At 37.4% G+C, this 26078-nt stretch overlaps 1 protein-coding gene across 1 annotated transcript in view; it reads left to right on the forward strand.

Annotated features, from left to right (window-relative positions):
• The window catches only part of eys (eyes shut homolog), a 204169-nt gene that overhangs the window by 96628 nt on the left and 81463 nt on the right, over positions 1–26078 (forward strand). The window contains exons 29-36 of the mRNA XM_028468732.1: positions 5046–5217; positions 5555–5633; positions 8796–8995; positions 14655–14779; positions 15349–15473; positions 16857–17073; positions 25308–25498; positions 25572–25663. Coding sequence (XP_028324533.1) covers positions 5046–5217; positions 5555–5633; positions 8796–8995; positions 14655–14779; positions 15349–15473; positions 16857–17073; positions 25308–25498; positions 25572–25663 — 1201 coding nt within the window. The remainder of the gene's footprint in view (positions 1–5045; positions 5218–5554; positions 5634–8795; positions 8996–14654; positions 14780–15348; positions 15474–16856; positions 17074–25307; positions 25499–25571; positions 25664–26078) is intronic.

Genomic DNA, 26078 nt, shown 5'->3' on the forward strand with positions numbered 1-26078 from the left:
AATCAGTTTGCTGTTGTATCCACTCACTGTAATGGATGTGAATCAACTATAACTATACTTTATTCTCTCCTGCATCACTACATTCTCTCTGCGTTGTCTCTTGTGCTGTATTTATTATTGTGGTGTGGCTCTCTCTTTTTATTTTTATAATTAACTAGGTGGTACAAAACCTTTTTTACTGATATTCTGACAACTTGAACATTTCCTAAATAACTTTTAGTCCCAGTTAAGTAACTAAAACCCAAAACTACTTTTCTCTGCTAAAAACCAAAGTATTTGAGTTTGAAGTTTGATTAATTATTGTCCAACTTTTTAAATTTTAGTCAATGTATTTAAATTTGGTGTATTTTGATGTGACTGCCCTCGGTGACGGCTCGGCCCCTTTTATAAAAACTAGCATCTGTTGACTTTACAATCTGTCATGATTGGTTGGATTGAGAAAATGATAGATAGATAGTAAGATAGTAAGATAGATAGATAGAGATAAACTGTTCTTTGGAGATTTTATAGTATAGACGAGTCTTATCTGCTCCAGAAGCCCCGCCCATAAAAAAAAAGTATTTTTTAAAAATTTCTACCCTAGCCTCAGGGTTTCGTTACTCTTTAGTTACAATATGATTCTGTTGAATCTATAATCAGCACACAATTGTGGCTGCTACAGAGATCTTACAGCACTCTTATTGTTCATTCTTCAGGTTTTTCCCTCTGATTTATTGGTGATCTTGTTTTTATCAATTACAGTTTAAACACATTGATGTCTTTTTTTTTCTTGCTCACCTATCATTAGTGAGCAATGCATGCTCCCTTGAGTGATAGTAGAGTACAATCAGCACATTGATGACATTTTCCTTACCGAGCACTTTGGTGGATGCCAATGTCTCTGGCCATTGCAAACTGTCATTTCACTGTCTAAAGCTGTGGGCGTTCACTGTAGCTGTTCCCACTCAATGTTCTTGAAGCTAAAATACAGTGCTTTGGGGCTCTGCCATCTTGCAAACTTAACATCATTTGGAGACAGAGTCTGCGCATTAGGGTCTGGCGGGAGGAGTCCTGATAACACGCCCCGCCCATTTAGCGAACTGCCCTGATGACTTACGCAGCCCATGAACTTAAGTATCTTTCCCACTGTAAATTCTACCAACGGCTTGTTCAGATGATCAGATCATAGAGGTTAGTACTAGTACAAGTAGCTCAAAAAAGACGGAAAAATACTGAAATGAAAAGTTTAATAGCATCTCGGCTTTCCTTCACGACGTAACTGCTTATGCTATTCACAAAGAGAGCTACGCAAGATCCGAGGCTGTCAATCATCATTATATACAAATTCAAATCCTTCAAACTTCACAGAAAAATGAGCACTTGAACACAATGTAGGGTGATAACTAATGATCACAGCAGAGTTTAGGTTTGGGAAAAAATTATGTGACAAGTATTTTAACTTTACAGTTTGATCAACATCCCATCCGTTAACATTGAGGAGGCGGGGTTTATGACCTATGCTGCAGCCAGTCAGCAGGAGGAGCTCTAAAAAAAAAAAAAAAAAACAGCTTCACTTCCCTGTGAGCTTGCGTCGTTCATTCTTTTTACAGTCTATGGTCTAAAGCTGTAAAACAAAACTGTCGCTATTTGTGTGGGTGAATTTATACCAACTCCTAACAAAAGCTATTCTAAAAATATTAAATGTAATTCAATGAAGTTACTCAACTTTCCATTTGCAGTGGTAGTGCGGTCGAATTTTGAAGCATCCACTAACTTACAAGCTCTGCATTTACCATCAGAGGAATATTTCTTAAATGAGGCAAGAAGCGAGGAAGACAAATTTTCTTTGGAGAAGAGACGCTTTGTTTAGTCTCTTTTATGATAAAACGCAGCAGGTTACACATAAATATCTTGCTCAGGTTGTTTTTGTGTTTGTGTTTATTTGTCTTAGCTCACAGATGAAACGCTAGCCAAATGATGAACAATGGGTCAGCCGTCATTTATCTACTCTCCATTTGAGGAAGTGTAGAAGATTTATAAAGGGTAGCAACTAATCTTCTTACACTTTAGCTAAAAACATTACAATTAACAAAATACCAATGTTGCGGAACTGGACTATGGTCATTTGTTCATGTTGAAATCCAGGGCAAATGTAGATTCTAATGTATACCATTTGTTAGCATTGTTTTTACACTGCTAAATGTCAGCATATATGTGAAGTTAACACCGGTAGATTCATTAACTACTGGAAATGTCACCTTTTTTTATGCTATTCAATTGTGACATTTGTAAAAATTATTACTAACATTCAAGTTGGCTTCATTAGTAAAAGCTGAACTCTTCCATTCTATTATAGTAGTAATAGAATGTGCTTTAAGTTCGACCACTTGTACTGACTGGTTCTCAAGGTTTTCTTTTTTTTCTTTTTTGTTGACTATTTGTCTTTAAAATCTACAAAAACATAAAATCACTTATTTTACAACAGTAATAATAAAGTAATAATACTTTTGAGAAGCACAGGGCTTGGATTTTTACTGCCATTATTTTTCCCAGGAGAAACTATTGTTGATTAAAGTAAGACCGTGCCTTAATTTCAACTAAAACTACATTTTGATTGAATTCTAGTAAGAAGGGAACTAGAATCATGATAAAATGCAGCATTTTAGTAAAACTTAAATGTCCCACAACACTGAATCAAAATAAAATAACTTTGTTTGAAAAGAACATGATCTTACTTTAGTACTAGCGTTTCCTTCCTTGAGTCAATTCCCTGAATCCTATTTTAACTGACCTATTCCCTGTTATCTCTGTTAACGGAACAAGAAATAGGGGAATCTTCCGGCCTCAATTTTGTTCTCGTTTAATGCTGTGGCTCCACTGTGGTTTCTCTGAAACCTGATGACTATAAATTGAGACTAGTGCTGAGAACAACATTATCTGGTGACTCTGGGGCCACATGCACCCCTCGGCCTAATTTTATGCGGGCCGCAAAGTAAACGTACCAAATGAGATAAAAATTCACAAAACAAAAACATGAATACATTAAAAATACAAAGAAGTACAACATTGCAGTAAAATACAGTAAAAAACAAGAAAAACAGAAAATACTCCAAAAACACACACAACTACTACAAAAATTAACAAAACGACAACATTAATAATTAAAATTACTCCAACACAAAACAATGACAAAAATAAAGAACATGACTTAAAGAAATATACAAAATTCTAGAAAAGGACAACAAAAGTACACAAAAACACAAAGAAATTACTCTGTGAACCTACAGTATTAAACAAGCAAAGCAACAACAGAAATACACAGAAATTACTCCAAAAAACAAATATTTTACAGGAAAAATACACAAAAGGACAACAGAAATGCACAAAATGCCTCATAACAATTGTTACGGCTGAATTTACGGTTGACCTCATTTGAAGACATGATTCATTGCTCTGGTTGAATGATGGAGTCCAGGAGAAGCATTGATGATTTTATATAAAAAATAGTTTATTCTAAACTAAGAAAAAAGGTACAAGATGGAACAAAATTAGCGTCCGTCCAGGCGGACGTCCGAAGGAAGTGCCGCGCCCTCTAACAGTTTCAGCTTAAGCTTTTTATACAGATAAGAAAAGGTCCCAACAGTGAGAGACAAAAGGGAGGGAGTCAGATGCCCATAGTGGAATTGTTTGAGGATGATGAAGATGTTATGAGAAGGTTCTGCTCCAGTCTTTATCTGTCTTGATAAGTGTGTGCGTCAGTGTATGTCTGCATGTGAGCAGAGATTCTGGCTTGGCAGAGACTGTGCTGCACTGAGAATAATACGATCTGTACTGTTTAATCATGATTCAGCTGTTCAAAAGTGTAAAGAGTAATGGAGTCGTCATGTATTAAAACATGACAAATTGTACACATGAACATACATTTGAGGATATGATGATGAATATAAAAATGACCATAACACAAGCAAGACAACAACAAACATACACAGAATGACAGAAAAACACAATTACTATAAAGGGTATTTGTTCTTTCCTGTATCAACACTCAGATTAGTCATTCCAAATGCTGAGATGTAAATGTTGATAATGTGCCGATCTATCAAACAAGCACATTTCTGTGGCCCCTGCTGGGATAGAAGTTTCCCACCTCGGCTCAACACCATAACGCCAGGTTATGGAACTATATGCATGTTCGAAGGATGATTTTTTTTTAATGAAATTCAGTCATTTTATTATTATCATGAATTGTAAGACATTAAACAATAATTCTCATTCAATATTTTCACAAAAAAACATTGTGTACACCCATGTGAAACTATTGCAAAGTGTAAATAATACAGATGTTTGAAGATAATTGCAATCATTCTGGTTCCACTGGTTTCAGATTTATCCTTCTCTGTTTATCCTGTTTATCAATCCCTGAGAAATACGCGGCGCTGCCGGGGATTTGTTTTTAGCATGGAGGACGAGAAGGAACTCAGTTTAAATGGATGCGATGTTCTTTAGTGCTGTGACCTGGATGTGATTGAAAACCATGAATGACGCTGACAAAGCAGTCTCCAGTTACATAGACAGTCATCTCGTTAGCCAAAGACGAACGTACAACCCTGTAGTGACCTCTACCTCTTTATTTATTTATTTTTGTTAACATATTATCTTTGCTGTAGAGCTCCATTCTGTGAGGGCTATCCTGCTGCGTTGTGACTGTTTTGTCATTGCATGAAATGTAGGGGCTGTACTATATTCATCTCAGTGTGGTGAACAAACATGGCTGTTTAAAAATTCAACAGTGGCCCGGGGGCTGCAGAGATGTATCAGACCGATCAAAAGTTGCCTTTGAAACGTCTACATTGTTTGTTTGGTTAGTTTACAAGGTAGGAAGAATTTAGAAAGGAAACCTGAACCCAGACTTGACAAAAAGAAAAATCAATACTCTTCTCCAAATTTGAAGTCGATTTTCCGTATCCCTGACAACCCTCCAACCTCACGTCACGTAATGTTTTACTCATTGTTTTGTTCACTTTTAATACTAATGCATCTTAAAACCAATATGCTTCATGTCCCAGGGTCACGGTGTGAAGTAAACATTGATGAGTGTGCTTCGAATCCATGCCAAAATAAAGGAAAATGTATTGATGGGAGCGATCAATACCGCTGCTTGTGTCCTGATGGCTTCACTGGGCTCCACTGTGAAACCAACATTGATGAATGCATGTCAGGCCCTTGTCTTCACGGGAGGTACGGATTTTTCACAGTCATTTAAGTCAGAAACAAAGCAAACTGCCCCCGACCGACTTGAAATTAGATGTAATTACACCCTGGTTTGGTGCATTGAAAGAAGACATGTTAAATGTCACCTTTTTGTAAAAGGATAATGTGGTGCTTCTTGTAGATCGTCTCAGGCTCTCAGCATTTGATACAATTATAGTTGTTAATTTAGATAGAAGGTAATTATTCCAAACAGAAAACAAATCTCAAAGAAGAATAAGCCTTAACAAAGACCTTTGAAAATAAATTTTGGTCATCTCCGTATACCAATGTATAATTAACTAAAAGGATTTTGTGTCCTTAACAGCTGTAAGGACAAAATATCCTCCTATACCTGCCTTTGTGAGTCTGGATGGACTGGACGCAGATGTGAGACAAACATTGACGTGAGTCGACCTTTGTTATTTATATTTCTGGAAGAATTTCAGAGAATTATGCATTTTCGTGTGGCCTTTGGTATCATTGCTGCTATCGATTCGTTCAAAAAGATAAGTCAATTGAACTACCGAGATCATGTAAGCATTGTTCAGATGCCTGATTAAAAGGAATTGGCCAGTCTAATGCCTGATTGATTCAAACCACAGCTTCGCTTCAGAGATAAAACATTGAGTTGTTTACAAGGTCCTAGTGCCAGCAGTAAAAAGCTAATCAGATCATTTCCATCTTTGCACCTTCTTAGTTAAGTTTTTCAACGTATATCTTGTCCTTTATATAGATATGTGCAGAGGTGTAAAGAGTACTGATATCTACTACTCAAGTATAAGTACTGTTACTTGGTTGAAAGTGTACTGCACAAGTAATACATAAAATACTCAAGTACAAGTAAAAAGTTGCTCAATGAAATAGTACTCAAAGTAAAAGTTACTTTCACCCACGCGTTTAATTTTGGTAATGAATCTTGCCGCAGTTCCTTTGGATACAGTAAACATCTCAGGTATAAACTTAAAAAGGGAGAGACAAAATCTGTACAAAATAAAGATTTGTCAAAACATACAATTCTTTTTGAAAAATAAAATTACACCATTGAATTCAATTTTAAAATAAAAACAATTTGCAGGCTCTAAGTATAAATACATTTATGAACTCTAAAAAAGATGTTTTAGATGGGTGTCAAAAATGTAATGTATTACTTTACTTCTCTTAAAACATACTTAAAGAGTAACTAAACCCCAAAACCAGTATGAAGCTCGGTATGAAGTATTGCTGTTTATTTATCCAGCTCTCAACATTTTTAGTCAAAGTATTTCAATTTGGCATATTTTGTTGTAAAATGTCAGAGTGGGGGGCGCACGGTGGCTTAGTGGTTAGCACGTCCACCTCACAGCAATAAGGTTCTGGGTTCAAGCCCTGGGGTGGACACCCGGGTGGAATTTCTGTGTGGAATTTGCATGTTCTCCCCATAGGAGTGAATGAGAGTGAGTGGTTGTCGATCTGTGTTGCCCTGCGATGGACTGGCGCCCTGTCCAGGGTGTACCTCCGCCCAGCGCCCAATGAGAGCCGGAGATTGGCATCGGCAGACCCCCACGACCCTGACAAACAGGAATAAGTGGGTCTGAAAATGGATGGATGGATGTCAGAGTGGCTGCCCTCTATGGTTTGAAACTCAGCTATTACAATTGTGTTTTACCCACATTAATCTGGTGGCAGTTCCGCTGGCACCAGTCCACAAAGTCCAGGTTGAGTTCTCTGTACTTCCCCTCATCCCCATTGGTGATGAGGCCGACAATGACAGAGTCATCAGTGAACTTCTGCAGGTGACAGTTAACCATGTTGTGGGAGTCTGCAATGTACAGTGTGAAAAAGAAGGGAGCCAAGACTACTGCAGATAACCAGGTCAGAAACACAGTCCCGTGTCCTCAAACTGTGGCCGGTTGGTCAGGTAATCAAGCCACGATGGGAGGTGCAGGTCAACTCCTGTGTGTTGCAGCTTATCCCTCAGAAGAATGGGCTGTAAAGTGTTGAAAGCACTGGAGAAGTCATAGAACGTTGAATGGCTGGATGGATGTTCAAATCTGTTGTTCAGGTCATTCACCCGCCCCTGATCACTGACTAGTTCAGTATTGGAGTCCTTGTGACTTAAAATGGTTTTCAGTCCCTTCCAGACTCCGCTGACATTCTGCTGCTGCAGCTGTTCCTCCAGCTTCCTCTTGCAACTGTACTTCCCCTCCCTGATCTTCCTCCTCAGCTCTCTCTGCACAGTCTTCATCTTCTGACCTAAAAGCCCTCTTTTTGTCCTTGAGGAGGGCCTTAATTTCAGGAGTAATTCATGGTTTGCTGTTGGGAAAACAGCGTACAATCTTGGTGGGTACAGTGTGATCCACACAGAAATGTATATAGTCAGCAATGCAGTTTGTGGGACTGTCAATGTCCTCCACGTGGTCCTCACAGAACACATCCTACATAGTTGTCTCAAAACAGTCTTTGAGAGCCTCTTCCATCTCATTAGACCATCTTTTAATAGTGTGGGTCACAGCTGGTTGTCTGTGTACCAGAGGTTTGTACACAGACAGGAGGTGCACCAGTTTGTGATCTGATCATCCAAGGGGAGGGAGAGGAGATGAGGTGTATGCCTCCTTAGTGTTGGCATAAAAAAGGTCCAGTATTTTATTGTCTCTGGTGTGGCAGGTGACATATTGTGTGAAGGTGTGCAGAGTAGAAGAAGGAGATGCATGATTAAAGTCCCCAGTGATAAGGAAGAGAGCCTGCGGATGTTGTGTCTGCAGCCTGTTTGTAAGTGAGTGCAGGACATCACACGCTGAGCTGGCATTAGCAGAGGGGGAACGTACGCAGCTATGGCGATAATGTGCGAGAATTCCCGCGGCAGATAGTACGACCTCAGTTCAATGTCTTTACAGCAGCGTTGTTCTTTATTAGTGATGTGCCCTGGATTACACCATCGTACACAAACACTGCCAGCCTTCCTCCTTTCCTCCATCAGCTGAAAACCATTCAGCATAACGTTTGGGTCAGGTGTTAGCTCCGTTAGCCAGGTCTCCGTGAACAGCATCAGGCTACATTCCCAATATTCCCTTTGATGCCGGGTTTGCTCTGCTAGCTCGTCCATCTTATTGGGAAGAGATCTCACGTTCCCGGTGATGACCGATGGTCAGAGGGGTTTAAAATGTCTTCTCTTGTTGTGGCACTTTACCCCTGCACGGCATCCTCATCTCCTTCTCCTCAGCCTGCGGGGAACGTTGGGTCTTTTGCCGGTTAGCTTAGCTGCGCAACGGAGGGCTAACAGCTGGTCATGAGTGTAAACAATAGTCACTGCTGCATTTTATAATATAGACTGGACGTGTTGTAACTGCCCATAATCAAGGCATTTTTTTAATTTCCCACCCAGTGGCAGGTCAGGAGAAAGCAGGGGTTTTTAGTTACTCTTTATGTAAAAGTAAAATTACTGATTTAGAAATATACTCTAAAAAGTACAAGTACCCATAAAAGCAACTTAATTAAAGTAACGCAAGTACTTGTAATCCATTATTTTCCCCACTGGATATGTGTGTGTTACTGTTTAATTGTTGCTTTGTGTCTTTTTGTCCTATAAGGAATGTGCATCCAGGCCCTGCTTTAATGGAGGCTCCTGTGTGGATCTAACAGATAAATATGCATGCTTCTGTCAGGACGGTTACACAGGGAAAACATGTGAGACCGATGTAGACGTCTGTGTGGATGCCCAATTTAATGTCTCACTCTGTTTTAATGGAGCCACATGCATCGATGGTGTAGGATCGAACTTTACATGCAGGTGAGTTCTTTCAACACTTTATTTGCTTATTCTAGCAACAACAACAAAAAAAGGCCTTTTGAAATTAATAGTGAATGATTCGACTTTTAAGGTGTGGGGTTCCCTGCTGAATCCTTGAATGTGTGAATCACTTAAACTGTCAAGAGTCATTTTAAATTTAGCCAAGTTCCCATTGACCATTTGCTAAACGTCTCCCATCCATTCATTGCTTAACTACTTAATCCAGATAGAGAAAATAGCTCAGCCAATACAGGATAAGGTAGGTTTACCCCTGGACAGGTTGCAAATCTATACACCTCGAGAAGGGGGCACACATATACAATCACAGCAATTTATGATCGCTGATTCCCTGGTTACAAAAAATAAAGATATCATAAAGTAAAATATCATCAAGAAAGCCAACACTAATGTCAAATTAAGAGTTTGACATTTATATCATGTTTGGAAGAAACTATACAGTTGACATAATGTTCTAACAAGAGTAAAACTGGAGCCAAAGTTAACATTTTTAGTCAAACTCAAATTGCTTCCTATATCCCAATTTAAAAACAGCTCCATAGCGCACAGTTAGTGCCACAGTGTGATGCAAGAATTAAATAAAGATTCCATGTGTCAAAAATGATGGATCAGAATTGGTCAGTCCACAGTTTTGCTAACTAAAAGTTTGGTTTTGCGTCGAAAAAAGAGCCGTGCTTCATGTTTGCACTCAAGTGCATTGACAGCATTAGTCCTTGAGGTTGATTTCAGGTGAATCATTACTTTTTAATTGCTGGCACGCTATCCTGTGAGTGATGAAGTGTATCTGAATACAAGGTGTACGTAGTAAGAGTGTGTCAAGTTGACACAGCAGCTCCCAGGATGCCTTCCAGTTAATTACGTTGTCTAACCTTGCGCTGATGTGTTGCTATACGCTCCGTGTCATGATTTATGTGACGATGACTTCCACAACTCTAAATAGCTTGTGTTTCTCATGGCGTTATATACTGAAGCACTGAAGTCGCTGTGTTCATAGCACAGCAATTTTATGTTGCTTTTAGGATTGTATATACAGTGCAAAGAAGCGGTGTCTTGTTTTCACATAGGACAAATATAATGCATGCAGTAACATTTTGCAACTAAGAATATCCTTTACTGTTGCGCGTAAATATATTAGGATTTTTTTTTACCATTACCTTCGCCATGGAGGTAATATTTTCACCTATGTTTATTTGTTTGTTTGTCTGTTAGTATGATTACATCAAAACTACAGATGAAATTTTCACCAAAGATAGACCTTACGTCCTGGAAAATTCCATTAAAATTTAGAGGGTATCCAGATCAATATAGTGATTATGGATCAATTTTAAAAATCTAGCTCTCTCTCATCATTTGAGAAATTAAGAAAAAAAAAAAAAATCAATAACTTGGTTTCATAAAGACTGACCAGTCTTAATGAAAATGGTTTGGAAATTGGTTATATTGGATTGGTTCCTCATTTACACCACAGAGTTTCATCTGGATCTGATCTGGACTGCACATTTTGTGCAGATTTTTTGGGAAAATAGGTGGTCGCCATACATTTGGACCTACTGTGTTGTTACTGCCACTATTTGGTGATCATTAAATTTGGGGCTTGGTGGAGGATTTCAGTCCGAGTGCTTCTGTTTGTGGTGTTTTAGTTACAACTATAAACACCAACAACAGTAACGAAACAGAGTGTTAGTGTGCAAACATGCTGATTTAAATGTTGGAAGTGTCTATTGATATGGAAAAGTATCAATAGCCCCTGGGACTATGGGTACGTTTTCTGGACCTTTTCTACATAAGCGTAATGTGCCTGTGTTTTCACTGTGTCAGGATGGCTGAGAGGTCTAAGGTGCCTGACTCAAGAATTCTTCCTTCCGCAGTCGTGGCTTCAAATTCCACTTTTGTCACATCTTTTTTTTTTTTTTTTTAACATATTTAACATGGCAAATTCCACCTTTAATAATACATATACAAAAAAAAAAAAAAAATAGGGTATTTCCTGGGTTAGGGTTAAAATAAAAGGGTTAGCGGGTTAACTAAAAATAAATATGAGCTAAAATAAAACTGACCAAACTTTAATTCACGTGGTGCACCTATCACGTGACCTAAACTGGCCAATTAGGGCAATTAGCTGCGTATGCATAGACTGGCAGTCTATTGATACATTTCCGTATCAATAGCCACGGCCTTAAATGTTTCATGACATCAGATATGTTCTTAAGGTTTTTTTTTAAAAAAATGTAATTAATTTGGGTGTGGTCAGTTTGCATGTTTCTACGGATTTGAAAGCCTAAAATTTTCCCAGGACCCAACACAAACAAGAGATTTTAAAATGTCACTATTTATAAAAACACATTTTTACTCATTAACGTTGGTTATACTAATCTAGTTAAAACTGTTTGGCTAGAAAATGGTTTAACAAGTAAAAAGGAAAAATCTCTCCTGGAAAATCAATACTGTACCCACTGCAACTCATGTATGCATGAAATTTAGTGTGAGCATATCTGCAAAATAGATCAAGTATTTTTATGCCATTATTCTCTTTAATAGCAATCATCCTTAAGGTTTTTGCATTCAATGTTGCAATTAATCTTCAAACATTACAGAAAACATTTTGTGGAAAATGACGTCATCATGTAAACAAAAAGTACAGTATATAAAGGACTTAATAGAGCGTAGGATTTTAAAATAGAGTGTTTCTTTCGATGACTAAAAGCCTTGTAGGTCAGCACATCTTCAAGTCTCACATGTTCAAAGTTTGCTTTGATGCATGGTCATACTTGTTATTCATCTGGAAAAAATTACTGTTCATATAACTCTTTGAACTGCAGTGAATTGGACATCTACAGTGACTGTACTCTGAAAGTACATTAGCATTTGTGAATCACCAATTCAAGTAATTACTGAACCTCAAGTGTATCCATTTTCATCCCAATGTTCAGTATTATTGCATTTGTAATATGTGAAAGCATTCCATATTTTTTGCAGGGAAGGCATTTATGGTACAATTTAATCTTTAAATTGAAAAATATGACTGAAATGACTTTTACACAATCTGGAAAATTGGTATTGTATGTAAATACATCATTTTATGTGAAAACAGTGAAAGTAGATGACAAAAATGCTTTTATTTCTTTAAAGATTATGTGTGGATGGCTCATCGATTAATGCCACAGGTTGCTTGTATAATGAGTGGAATAATGCTTCATAACCAATTCACCGTGATGCATAAGCTACATGCGGAGGCAGATTATTAGACAATGGGCCCCTGGACGGCACTAGTGGAGCAGGTGTGCTGACTTGCAGTCTTCAGCACAACATTTTTATGTAAAATGAAAAGCAACTGTGGCATTTTGGGGGGTTTTAGCAACAATGACAAAGCCCTTTGACTACATTACAAAAATTCTTATAAATATATATATATGCACATGGAATTTTTCATCATTTGTAGCCCATACATCAGGGTCTAAATAGGATTTGTTTGGTAATCTACATCTGCTTGCCGAAAAATTGTGATTAAAATATAAAAATATGTGCGGATGTCATTTCTAATTTATTATTGTAACTATTTTTATAGTTTGGATATTTAACTTACCAAATTTGGTAACAAATTTGGTACAGTTTTATACATAAAGACTGACTGACACTGACTGTTGTTATTATGACATCTGTCATTAGCATGAATAAGGTGTCATGAAGGTAAATGGTAAATGGACTTGATTTTATATAGCGCTTTATCCCCACACTGAAGCAGTCTTAAAGCGCTTTACATATCAGCTCATTCACCCAATCACTCTCACATTCACACACCAGTGGGACAGGACTGCCATGCATGGCGCTAGTCGACCACTGGGCAACTTAGGGTTCAGTGTCTTGCCCAAGGACACTTCGACACATAGTCAAGTACTGGGATCGAACCCCCAACCTCTCGATCAGAAGACGACCCTCTACCACCTGAGCCACGGTCGCCCATGAAGGCTGTCATTAAGTGTCGTTCATTACCCAAACCCAAAACCCTGAACTGTAATCCTAACCCTTCATTACCCTGACCCCTAACCCTAACTCTGAACCCTAATCCTAACCCTTTATTACCCTGACCCCTAACTCCGAATCCTAATCCTTCATTACCCTAACCACTAACTTCGAACCCTAACCCTTCATTATCCTAACTCCGAACCCTAATTCTGAACCCTAACCAGAGGCGTAACTGTCAACGTTGCAGTGCACTGGGGCCAAGATGCTGTCAGGGGCCCATGAAGGAAGGAAAAAAAAAAAGCAGAACTCAAGAAGCGCCAGATGTGCCCCTGTTTTTGTAAATGGAATAGCTTGGGGCTCGACCGTGAGGTAACACTTAGTGGCTGGTACGGTAAGGGGAAATAATAACAATTTATCTAATCACCTTGACACCTGTCAGTCATGATGGTCATGATGACTATTCAACACAGAAAAAAAAAAAAAGCGTGACGTAAAAGAGGAATAAAAGAAAGGAATAGGATGAGTGTAAAATTAAAATGACCAAGTTCTTTACTCAAACTCAGGCAACATTTAGCATCCCACTGGAGGCCCATGGTAACTTGCCAGTGTTGACATCATCGACACTACCACTGCGTCTCGTTTCTCTGAGCGGCCAGAAGGACCGACTTCCCCGCCACCAAAACCTTAGAGGTTGGACAAGGCAGACTTGGCTGTGCCTGGCTGTAGTAGACGTGTTACTGGGAATATTCGGCCCAACTAATTTGACTGTACAAGTACGACCTTACTCTGCCTCCTAACACCAAGACAAAAAGCAATATACATAGCTGTAAAATGAGCTTTAATTAGTGAGTACAGCTTCTCTTTGTTTTGAAGTGGGATTCAAACCTATAGCAATGCACTTGTAACCTCATATTTGTGAAATATGTGCACCTAATCTATTACATATAATCCATCCAATAGTTCACCTGTTCTCTTTCACATTGATTTGGGATATTTGAACAAAAGATTTGTGAAATATGTGGCCTTGAGATGCATTTAATGAAGAAAAACAGTAAAGACGAAGCTGTGGAAGAGCAAATATTGTAATAAGAAGGAAGCTTATCTCGCTCTGTGTGTGTGTGTGTGTGTGTGTGTGTGTGTGTAGAGTGGGGCGCAAAACTTTTTTTTGCACTGGGGCCTATCACCATGATGTTACGCCATGCACTGACTCTTACCCTAACCCTACCTAACCTAGATCCTGCCATCTAACCCAAAAAATGCCAACATAGCTCCAATGGTCCCATAATTAAGCAAACGACACTTAATGACAGCATTCATGACACCTTATTCAGCTAATGACACACAATGACAGCGCAATGTCAGCCTTATGTATAAAAACTTCAAGTAAAGTGTTACCGCAAATTTAATTGTTATAGGTTGGTTTTTAATCCCTCACGTGTGTGCCAGGAGAGCAAAAAACATGAATCTCAATAGTAATGGAGAACAGTGTATGAGTAAAAAAAAAAAAAAGGAAAAGGATGTAAATCTCATCCACTGAAAAACCAAAACTTGCTGTACTTTTTTGACAAGATTAACAAAAAGTGACAGTTTCCAGATCCAATATGTCAACCTCACAGTAAAGGAGTTTGTGCAGTGTGAGGCAGCGCGGCTGTTTTTAAAGTATGATGTGTTTTCTTAGCTGTCCACCAGGTTTCATGGGGGATTTCTGTGAAGTGGATGTTAACGAATGTTGCTCAGCACCGTGCCACAACGGAGCCGTTTGCCAAGATCTTATTAATAGCTACGTCTGCCACTGCCGGTCAGGTGAGTCACTCACATTTCCAGCTAGCTCCTTCGTTTAGTTGAAAGGCTTTTTTTTTTCTTCTTCTTCTTCTTCTGCAACTAGCAACAGACATAGCTTTGTAGAAGACAAGATTACTTTAACAGCCTGGATTGCAAGATAACAAGAGTGTTTCCATATGTTTTCATGTCCAAGACATTGCAAACATGTTTTCCATATGTAAACCATTTTAATGCTAATAAGGCACCTACACTGCTTAGAAAGGGGTTCATCTAAAGTGCCATTAAAGGCTAGCCTAAAGCCAACAGTGTTTGTCTGCCTAAAAACCATTGAAAAGTCATAGGCTTATCTCGAGGGAGACTTTTGTAGTCATACAGTAAAAAGACAGTGATAAAAAGATGCTAGTACTGGGCTCATTAAAATGTATGTGGCAACTTACTCTTTAGTGAAAGCCTTTTCTTGTCTCTGTATGTGTGTGAACCTAGAAAGAAGCAAATCAATGTAGAAGAATCTGATTGATATTCACTTCAGAGGGTGGAAGTGGCAGAGCTCGGGCTCACCAAGGCACTCTGTGGGCTTTTGTTCCTGGCAGGTTGGACAGGCCTTCACTGTGAGGATGACATTAATGAGTGCCTTCCACAGCCCTGCAACCAGGGGATATGCATTCAGAATGATCCAGGCTATGGCTACACCTGTTTCTGTCGCCCTGGATTTGTGGTGAGACGGCTTATTGGCTTAGTTATCCCTGATGTACATTTTGTTTAAGAAAGAAAAAAAAAACAAAAACAAAACAAGAAAACAAAAGCCCTTTTGGAACCTTAATTTTCTGATCACATATTTGTCAAAAAGAGGGGTGTATGTTTTTAAAATTACAACTCGTCTTTTAATCATAATTTTTGTAACATACAATCATTTCTGTAAAATAACTACTGCTTATCTCATGTTAAATAGATCCACTGATTTCTCATACAACAATGTGTGTTCCAATATATATTCTGGCATCTTTAATTTCCAAAACTTCTCATTTGATAGCTAAAGTAGCAAGAAGCTAAACCACATGTCAAACTCAAGGCAAATCCATCCCTTTAGACCATCCCATTCTGCCCATTGGAGAAAGGTAAAAAGACCCACTTTTGTTTTTTTTAAAATTCTACCAATGAAATTTAGTTTTTCAAACTACTGAACATTTAATCTTTTTTCAAACTGTATATTTCCCTGTACAACTTGTATTTCACAGCATGCCTGTCAAAATTAAAGTTTCTTTCAAAATAAGACAATTCCAACATGCAAGTATTTATTTTTGACTAGCTGTCCGCAACCCACCCAGTACACGACTGCGACCTACTTTTGGGTCCCAACCCACCAGTTGAGAATTGCTAGTCTTAATGACCAAATAATTCAGTTGTAGATATCTTAGATCAGATAATTTCCCCAAATTAAATAAAAATTGGTCACAAAATAAATCAAATTATTATAATTACAGTATATATATTATATATTAAAGTAAAGTAAAAACTTGAGGACATGAATATGTTAAGGTTTCATTTATTTAGACAATTTTACAGGAAATTTACTTTAATCTCTGACATGCTTCAACTGTCAACTGCCAGTCTTCCTCAGAGGTGTCTGCTGATCCCTTTGATGTGTTCTCATGAGTTATTACTGGACGTGGCCAACTTGACATATCTGTTAGGCAATCTCGAGTTTTCTGTCCAATGTGAAAGTTTAGCCTTTAGCAACTAGGACAGTCAATTAGTAAGTCATTTTCTGTATTATTATTACATATTTTAGCGCTTCGAGATGACTATTGTTGTAATTTACGCTATATAAATAAAGTTGAACTGAATTATTATGATGAATATTATATGTTCATCACAAAAACATCACACAGAAAGTTGGACCCATAATCAAGAAGTAGAAACTCCAGAATATAGTACCCATCACACAAGTCAACTAGTGAAAATGTGTTAAATATTTAGGATGATTTTTTTTTATTTCAGTTCACTTTTCCATGGATGCTTTTCATCCTACATTTAGAATCTTAAAGCAGAGGTTGATGATACATCATTCTCTCCCTTTTCTTTTTTAACCTACTCAAAGGGAAAAAATTGTGAGCAAAACTATGACGACTGCCTGCTGAATCCATGTCCAGAAGCATTTTCCTGTATAGATGGCATCAACAAGGTCAACTGTCTACCTCCTGTTACGGATCCTGTTCCCTCTGCGACTGTAGTCAAAAACTTGACTCACGGCTCCCCAGCAGGAAGGTCGATGGCAACCCTCAGTCCAACACCAGCAGCTTTTGAGCAACCCACAGGTATGATTCACATAGTGAGCCATAGCATTATTACACTTCCTCCTGCTTAAAATCTTCCAGTTCCTCATTATAGCCTACGCAACAAACTGCAGCATGTTGGTGGATTCTGACACTTTATCAGAACGAGCATGGATTTCTCCAGCAATTTATGCTCAAGCTTTTGCTTCCCACCTGCGTCATTGAACTTTGGTTGCTCATGACCATTTCACTGGTTCTTCTGTTTTCTATCCTTTGACTACGTTTGATAGATAATGACCTCTGCAGTCATGGAACACCCTATGTGAGTTACAGCTTTGGCGACGCTCTGAACCACTTGGTTAGAGCGAAATTGTTCAAAATGACGTTTCATTTCACAAACTCGTGCTAAAAAAGACCTAAAGGTGATTTGAGAAATAGGAGTCCAAATAGTAGCCACTTGTACCATGGACATTTGTCTTAAAGTGAAAGAGCTGCTGCTGTATAAGTGATGGTGTCACGACCAGTGTTTGGAATAACGGCGTTTAAAGTAACGGCATTTGTTTTTCAGTAACGGGGTAATCTAACTAATTACTTTTTACGCCGTTACAATGCCGTTATCGTTACTGAACGTTAAATGTGGTGCGTTACATGCATTGATTGAATAAAATATTATCCGAAAGCAACCCTGGCTTCTGACTGTAGTGAGGAGGTGGGTTAAAAACAAGGTGAGCGATTATGATTGGCTAAGGCGACGTGCCAGCACACGTGACACACACACACACACACACACACTACAGATTTGATGAAGCAGCAGAAATGGTGAGCGTGGAGCAGTCTGATGAAAAGCTGTCATTTTTAAGGTGGCAATACAAACACTACTTTAAATGAATTGTGGTCAAAGGCAAGAACGTGCATGTGAAGTGTTCATTTTATCCAGGAGTGAAGACTTTGTCGACATCCGTTGTAAGCAACTCAAATTTAATGAAGCACCTCACAACAACACACGCATCTAAAAAATGAATTATTTGACTTAGAGCAACTTTTTTTTTTTTTTAATAGTAACGCAAATAGTTGCTTTCCTTGGTAATGAGTTACTTTTATTATAGAGTAATTTAGTTACTAACGCAGTTACTTTTTGGAACAAGTAGTGAGTAACTATAATTAATTACTTTTTTAAAGTAACGTTCCCAACACTGGTCACGACAAGAGTTCAGAGCAGCAGTCTGATCCTGGTCGCCTGTATTTATATGCAACCGGAGCTCTTCTTCATGCCTACGAAACAGCAGAGTTGGAACTGTCTCCCCCTGTGGTCACAGATTTTTTCGGCTCACGGATTTTGTTTATCAAATTTTGGTAAACAAAAGAGGTTTTTTTTTTACTTTTATTGATTTTTAGAGCAACCCAAATTTGTCGTTTTGACTGAAAAATCTGCTAAAGGATCCTGAATGCTTCACCTCCCATAGAACTCAGTGGGCTGAAAGAGGCGATTGGCGTCATCAATGATGTCATTTCAACATGGCGGCGCACACGGTAAAGTAGTCCGAGTTTTAAAAGTTAAAACTAACATGGTGCAAAACTAATGCATTTTGTTAGGCATAGATCTTCTAATGAGGACATTTCAAAGGTTTTAGGCCACATTTGTAAAAACAGTGGAGGATCCCTTTAAGAACTTCATACAGTTCACCTCTGCTGTGTCAACTAGAACCACACAAGCCCCGTTATTGTATGTTTTATACAGGTAACCAGGGACTGCAGATGGAAACTAGCGGTTTAGCTATACTCTAGTGTAGAACATCTCTGTCTTTTATGATCTTAATGTCTAGGCATTGTCCCTTCAATTGAAGACTAAATTAAATTAAACTAAATGTAAAGAGAAATAAATCCTTGTAGTAAATAGGGTTTAAAGCAATAGAACCCAGAAACTGGTGAGTTTATCTAAGTGGGTCACCATCTTAACACATGCAGTGCTCCTGGTGCTGCTGGAAATAGACTCAGACAGTGCTCCCTTAAACCAACCACTGCTCAACAAACTTTGAAATGTACAGTATCGGCTTTATGACAAGGCAAAGTTATTCATCTTACAGTTATTAATAATCAGTGAAGTCAGGATTTTCTTCTTCAGCTAACAAATATATATATATATAAATCATTGTGTTATTTAGATTTTTATGAGGAAGCAGTGACAGGTTGGGAGGAAACGTTGATAAGTCAAAGGTGTGAGACTTCTGGACATCTGAAAATGAAAATCTGCTGCAAACAATATTTGTTGCTCTGTGAGTCCAGAACTGATTGAAATCTTAAGAGGACATTGCTGATGGGGAAGAGGCTTAGTGCAGCTAAGCCATGATTCGGTCGACTTTCTCTGGTGTGATCACCACAGCATATAGGTGAAGGGAGGCGTTATCTTTTTCTGTCCTAAATGAAAAGACCCCAAGTCCTCAAAAATTAAAACTGAAAGTTATTATTCAGGTGCCTCGCTGCAGCATAACCTTTATTTTATGCAGGAGTGTGATTGCTTTGTTTTCTGAGATGGCAGCAGTTTTTATTTGTCTTATTTGTACAGTTGTTTACATATGCTGACTAATTTGTTTTCTATTATTGATTAAATATAAATACAAAATATTTAAAATCAATCTTAAAATGCCAATGCCGCCTCTCAGTTGGAAACGGAGTAAACAGTTTGTTTCTCAGTAAACAATTTTCACCCACTGTCCAAAAGCACGTGTATTAGGATAAAAATCTCCATTGTATTGTTAGATGTGAATGTGTTTGTGATCACCTGTGAAACAGCCGTGTGACGGACTGGTGAAATGTGCAGGATGTACCCTGTCTGAGTAAAGGTGAAGGCTCCAGATAAAAAAGGTAATCTAATACGTGTCTTTGGACGCACCATTTTTGTAGACGTCACATTTAATTTTTCTCTATTGTATGACAGTTAACAGTTTGAGCTAAATGCTCAAAAGTGCAGAATCTAGTCCAGGGTATAAGAATCAGTTATATAAGGACAGAATGACCTTTTGCCTTCCTTCTGGATATTGAAATAGCAAAGAATAGCCTACAGTAGTATTTTATCTCTATACGGAGACAAGATCAGTCAGTCCATTACTTTACCCAATAAATCAGGACAAGAGTGCTCCCATGTACCTGCTTTTTTTTGTTTGTTTTTTCAAATTTATGGATATTAAGTCCATTTCAAATCAAGTTCACCATTTAGATGTGTCCCACTTATAATTGCTGGGTTGGGGTGAACTATATTTGTAATCGTGTAATTGATAAGTCATTACAATTATGATGTAATTATGAATGTAAATGTATTTGAAAACATGTTGCTGTTGTAATCATAATTGAATTGCAATTAAGTTCAGATAATTGACTTTGTAAGTGTAATTGAAAAACAACTGTCATTTAAAATGTAATTCAATGCAGAACTGTGGTTTACACATAAGCAGTTAATCATTAAAATGTGTTTCATATCAAGTGTTCCCACTACCTGTCAGTTCTCGAAGGATTATTTCACAATTCAAAATATTAAAAAAATTCAAACGAGGGGTATATTGACAGAAAAAAGGTTCAGCCACCCACACCAAAAACATTAATACCAATATTTTTCATTGATTAGGAAGCCATGTTAGGCATATAAACTAAGAGATGAGAAACTAATTGGATGACAGATGATGTTTTTCCAAAACCAAAGCTAATTCAAGAGGAAGGTTGAGTTTTATGGAGTTATTTATTTCAGGCTTGTTACTTGTAACTAATTGAATTTGAACTTTAGTGATTGAGAACGTGACTGTAATTAACTTTCGGGGGGAAAATAATCGTTGGAATTTTAATTGTAATTGGAAAAAAAATGCTGATCACCGTAATTGTAATTGTGTTGTAATTCAACATGGATAATTGAAGACGTAGTTGTAATTGAAAAATGTAATTGACCACAACCCTAGTCAAATGATCTTAAGTGCACATTTTAAAATTTAGTGTTTTTGTTTTCTGTGATGTCTTCCTTGTTTGAGTGGATACAGAATTCTCTCACCTCTGCGTTACGCTTCATGCGACTCCTATTTTTTTCCCATCTTTTTATGACCCTGCGATAGGAATGGCCCTAATTAAATCCAATTTTAAAAGATTTATGTTGAGACAAATTTCCTGGAAGATGACTTTTCATTAATTGTAAAGGAGTGCAGATCTTGAACAAAGTTCAGTGATGACAAACTTCTTAGTCAGCACTTTCTCAACCATAAAACAAAGAACTATACGCTTACATAGCAGCTACTGAATTAGGTACTGTAGAATAAAATTATAAGATATAATACTGTTTACAGTCGTGATTTGAATATGGTATGAATAGTTATTTGAGGCATGTGTGCAAAGACTATTGTAAGAGAGTATGAGTCTGGAAGACATTTGAAGGAGAGTCTGAAGCTAACTGTTAATGAGGCATGATACTGCCTCCTGGCATCAGCCTCAGACTGCATCAAAGACTACATCAGACTAAACAAGGTTTCAAAATTAATGAATAGCTTTGTCTCCGAGGGGTAATTTTCCATCATCACCATTGGCAAAGCCCATTGTCAGGAGTGAGGACAACACAGCATTGTTGCTGCGTTCATTTATCCTCATTAATTTGCAGATCACAATATCTGTTCTTGATAAATCTCACTTCTTGCTGCCATGGGGATTCTTCTCAGGTTGTCGCTCATACTGATCTTGTGAAAATCAAGGTATTCAGTTTGCCAGATACCCCCGAGGAGAGGAATTGTATATCAAAACGACTTTAACCTATTAGGACTTGTCATCCAACAAATATTGACAAAGGTCTCATTCACAGCTGCCTGCTTAATCATAGCAATACAACAAAGTAGCATTATTGTTGTTTTCTCGAGTGCAATTATTTATTTATTTTCCCGCAGTAAATGAGAAGAAGAGGAAGCATAATAAAAGTGCATCCAGCATGTGTTTCCTTTTAACTTTACAGGTTTGATTTCTCTACAATGAATTGCACCACTTGTTTCAAATGAGAAACTTATCAAGCTTGAGCACCCTTAATTCTCCTTTCCAATTTCTAGTCCAAGTCAGTCTTTCACATCTCACTGCGCCACTACCCTCAATAAGCTTACAGGCTGTGGAGAATTCACAGAAATATAGCATAATTGTCTATTCCTGTGGATGATATGGGCCTGGTTACACCACTGTAAAATGAGGCATTTCTTAAATGTGTATGAAAGGCTAGCGTCTTATTTTGCCTAATCAGTGTGCCATTTGCATGCTTCAGAATCTGGGCTAATAAAGTACAGTGAATGAGGCAAAAGGAGAGACTACTGATACACATTCAAGATGAAGTTTCAAAATGTAAAAAAACGGTGTGCATTTATAAATATTTACTGTTTGGCCAGAACTGGCGTTTATCTCTAAGATTTAAGATTCTGTGAAAGTGGTTTGTTGCGCCACGCGGGTGTGCAAAATGAAGTCTTCCAGAACACTTGGATTGATGGTGACATTTAGCCACAATGGAGAGAGACACAGGTGCTTGTACCTTGTGCAGACACTGGCGTTTAATCGTGTGAGTCATCAATCACTCACACTGACTAAATGTGAGAGTTAATGTTTTGTTTCCTCAAAACTCTTGATCCTGTCAATGTTAACTGCAGGTAACTATTTTAAGTCAAATTCAGATCTTGATTGATTAAAACATCTTCACAAACTCCAGGCAGACATAATTGGTCATTACGGAAGCGGATTAGGGCAAGTTTTGATGGAGGAAATATTTTTGGGCAAATCAAGAATAAAGTCGAAAAAGTTGCGATTAAACTCAACATTTTGGGAATTAAGTCAAGATACAATATTTTGATAAAATTCAAAGGTTTAGTAAGTAAGTAAAATCTACGGAAGCTGATGAGGGCCAATTCACCATATGACAACAAACAGCAGATCATGGCCGTCTACAAAATGCTGTGTCTGGATGAATGTGTTTAACTTTGATTCTGTTTTTGCTCAAAAACTGCTACTACTGTCCGTCCCGTCTGTGGCTATTGAGAAGCTGTACGGAAACAGATGAGGCCAGTTATAGGAGACTGTTGTCATATATGGTGAATTGGCTCTAGTCGGCTTCCGTAGATTTGACTTCATTAGCAAACCTTTGGCTTTTATCACAATATTGTATTTTGAGTTCATTTTCGACTTTAATCTTGTCTTTTGATTTTGAATCTTTACATTATTTTTCAAATTTATTCTCGAAATTTCAGCTTTAATCTTGACAATTCAACTTTATTCTTGATTTTACCAAAATATTTTTTTTCATATCAAATTTGCCACTAATCTTCTTTCCGTGGGTTATTACCACAGTCAAGGAGATACATTTTTTCACCGATGCTTATTTAATTAATTGTTTGTTCATTTGTTTGTTCGCAGGATTACGTCAAAAGTACTTAACAGATTTAAACCAAAGGATAAATTTAAGGTTACATTTTTGATGGGATCTGGATCAATATACTGATTCTGGATCAAAATGTAAAAATTATCAGGTTAAAGAAAGATTTTTTTTTTTTTTTTTTGTTTTTGCTTTGCATCTAACCTGTATCCATCTAACACTTTAATATGCACATGCACACAAATATCTGTTTCTGTTTTGATAACGTGAAATATGGTAAAAATGGAATAGCAGCTAATTGAAAGGTGCAGTGCAAAATAAGGTCCCCTGCAGTTAAATTCATTTTGCTACTCTTCACACATATTGGCAAGAAGTAAACATCTCCTCTAGGGTTAGGAAGTAGGTAGAAACTAATGTTAAAAATAACCTGAGTCAAATTACATGTGGAAACTAATCTAGAAGGAACTTTTTTAACCACTGATATTTAACAAGAGACATGTTTTTTAACAGTCATTTATTGAATTATGAGGAATGTTGAAAAAAAATCTCACGAACTACATATGAGGGTCACATTTCCCCCCTTATTGTAGCTCACCTTTAGAGTATAGCAGATGCTACTGTAGTTATTTTAGACAGACTAGACGGGGAGGATAAAAGCAGTGATTGGAGGAACACGTAGAAATGCGCAAATAGCTGCTGTCAAGTCTGTGGGACCCAAGTAAGGAAGAATCAAACTGAGGATAAGATGGTTTAAGGGCAGGTGGAGGGTAAGATGATGGAATTTATTTATTTTTAAAAAAGACTCGACTACTGATTAGACCTGAATTATACAAATGTGACAAGATTATTTTCAATTACATTTTCTTAACTGAAATTACAATATGACAGGGTAAATGTAAATGGCAGGGCTAATAGGCGGAAGTGTCACATTTGTCAATCAAAATTTCATTACAAAAAACTTAAAGGTGTGTCCAACTCATGGCCCAGGGGCCAAATCCGGCCCTTTGGAGCATCCAATTCGGCCCGCAGGAGAAAGTAAAAATGGCAGAGAAATCATGGATCATTGTGTAAATAAAACTCAACAATATTTACAGGTGTTCACAGTTTTTCCGGTGGCCATTTTTAATGTTAAACAGTTGAAAAAAAATTCAAAATTCTTACAAAATCCCTCAATTTTTCACTAATTATGACAATGATTCCCCTAATTAAATAGAAATTGGTCACAAAATCTAGAAAATGTAAAGTGAAGACCCTGTTGGGACTGTTATATCATTTATTGCTTGGATTTTGTTAGTTTCTTACATATTTTGTATTTTATGTATCCGTAGAAGTGAAAACTAGTGCACAATAATGTTGAAAATACTTGTTTTTCTGAATGAAATCTGTGGCCCACTTGAGATCAAACAGCTTCATATTTGGCCCATGAACTAAAATGAGTTTGAAATTAAGTTTGTAGTTTTTCAACACGTGTAACCATTACGTTGGAATCAAACAATATTTATTAAAACTCATTTTATTTGGCATATGAAACAAATAGATTTTGCCTCAAGATGTTTTGTTCATAAATACACATATACAGTTTTACACCTCCAGGTTAAGAACATTTGTAAAATATTGACCCTGATAAACTGTTTAGCTAGCACTTATTATTACGTAAGATGTATTGTAATGTACATGAACATTTATTCCTGGCAGTTGATGTGCCTCCAGCAGAAATAATGGGTCATGATTTGAAGTGTGGGAGTAAATCTGGACTATGTGCTGTGTTCCAACAACAAAGCTTGTAGCGATAGCTCAAAAGCTCAAATATAGTGCTTTTATTTGGCCAAATGTGTGAAAATGTGTGAAGCGTATTCGTACCCAAACGTTAAACATTTCCATATATGTGTTTTTCTTTTCTTTATTTTAGAGTCCAGCTATGTTCATTACTTTGGGAGCTCGTTCCTTGAGTTTCACAGTATTGACCTTGGCTCACTGAACACCATCACTGTGAGGTTTCAGACCACAGTGGCACAGGGAACTATACTTTATGTGGATCAAGGACCTGCTAATGGAGACTTCTTCTTCGTGAAACTTTTTATCCTGAACGGCTTCTTACAGGTAAAAATAAAGTCTCTCAAAGAAGGCGTTTGTAAAACATTGTAAACACATCTGTGACTTCATTATATTCTAGTATGCTTTTTGCTGCAATGAGGAGGAAGGCACTACTCACATGAACACATTCATTCATGTGGACAACGGTTTGGTTCACATCGTAAATATCAGGTATGTTTTACTGAACTACTTTTACTTAATTTATATCTGTGCAGAATATGTATTTATTTATTGAACCAAAAAAGTACAAGTCAAAGTTAAATTGTACAGCTAAAGTTTAAATAGTTTATCAGAGACCATGCACATACAGTGTGATCTATACCCATTTTAAGCATGTATGAGTATCAGGGTGGTGGGAAATTATAAAAGAGTAACTGACAATTACAATTGTGACTTCATTATAACTGTAATTGTAATTGACTTCAGTTAATTGACTTTGTAATTGGCATGAACATCTTATAAAAACTGTAATTTACAATTTGATTAAACGCAAAACTGGGGAACCATGTTTCAGTAAAGGGGGGGAAACAAAAATTGTAATTTTAATTGTAATTAAGAAAATATGCCTTCTCATCTTTCCAAGTAA

Source organism: Gouania willdenowi, chromosome 15 (genome assembly GCF_900634775.1).
Source record: "Gouania willdenowi chromosome 15, fGouWil2.1, whole genome shotgun sequence".
Taxonomy (NCBI): Eukaryota; Metazoa; Chordata; class Actinopteri; order Blenniiformes; family Gobiesocidae; genus Gouania; species Gouania willdenowi.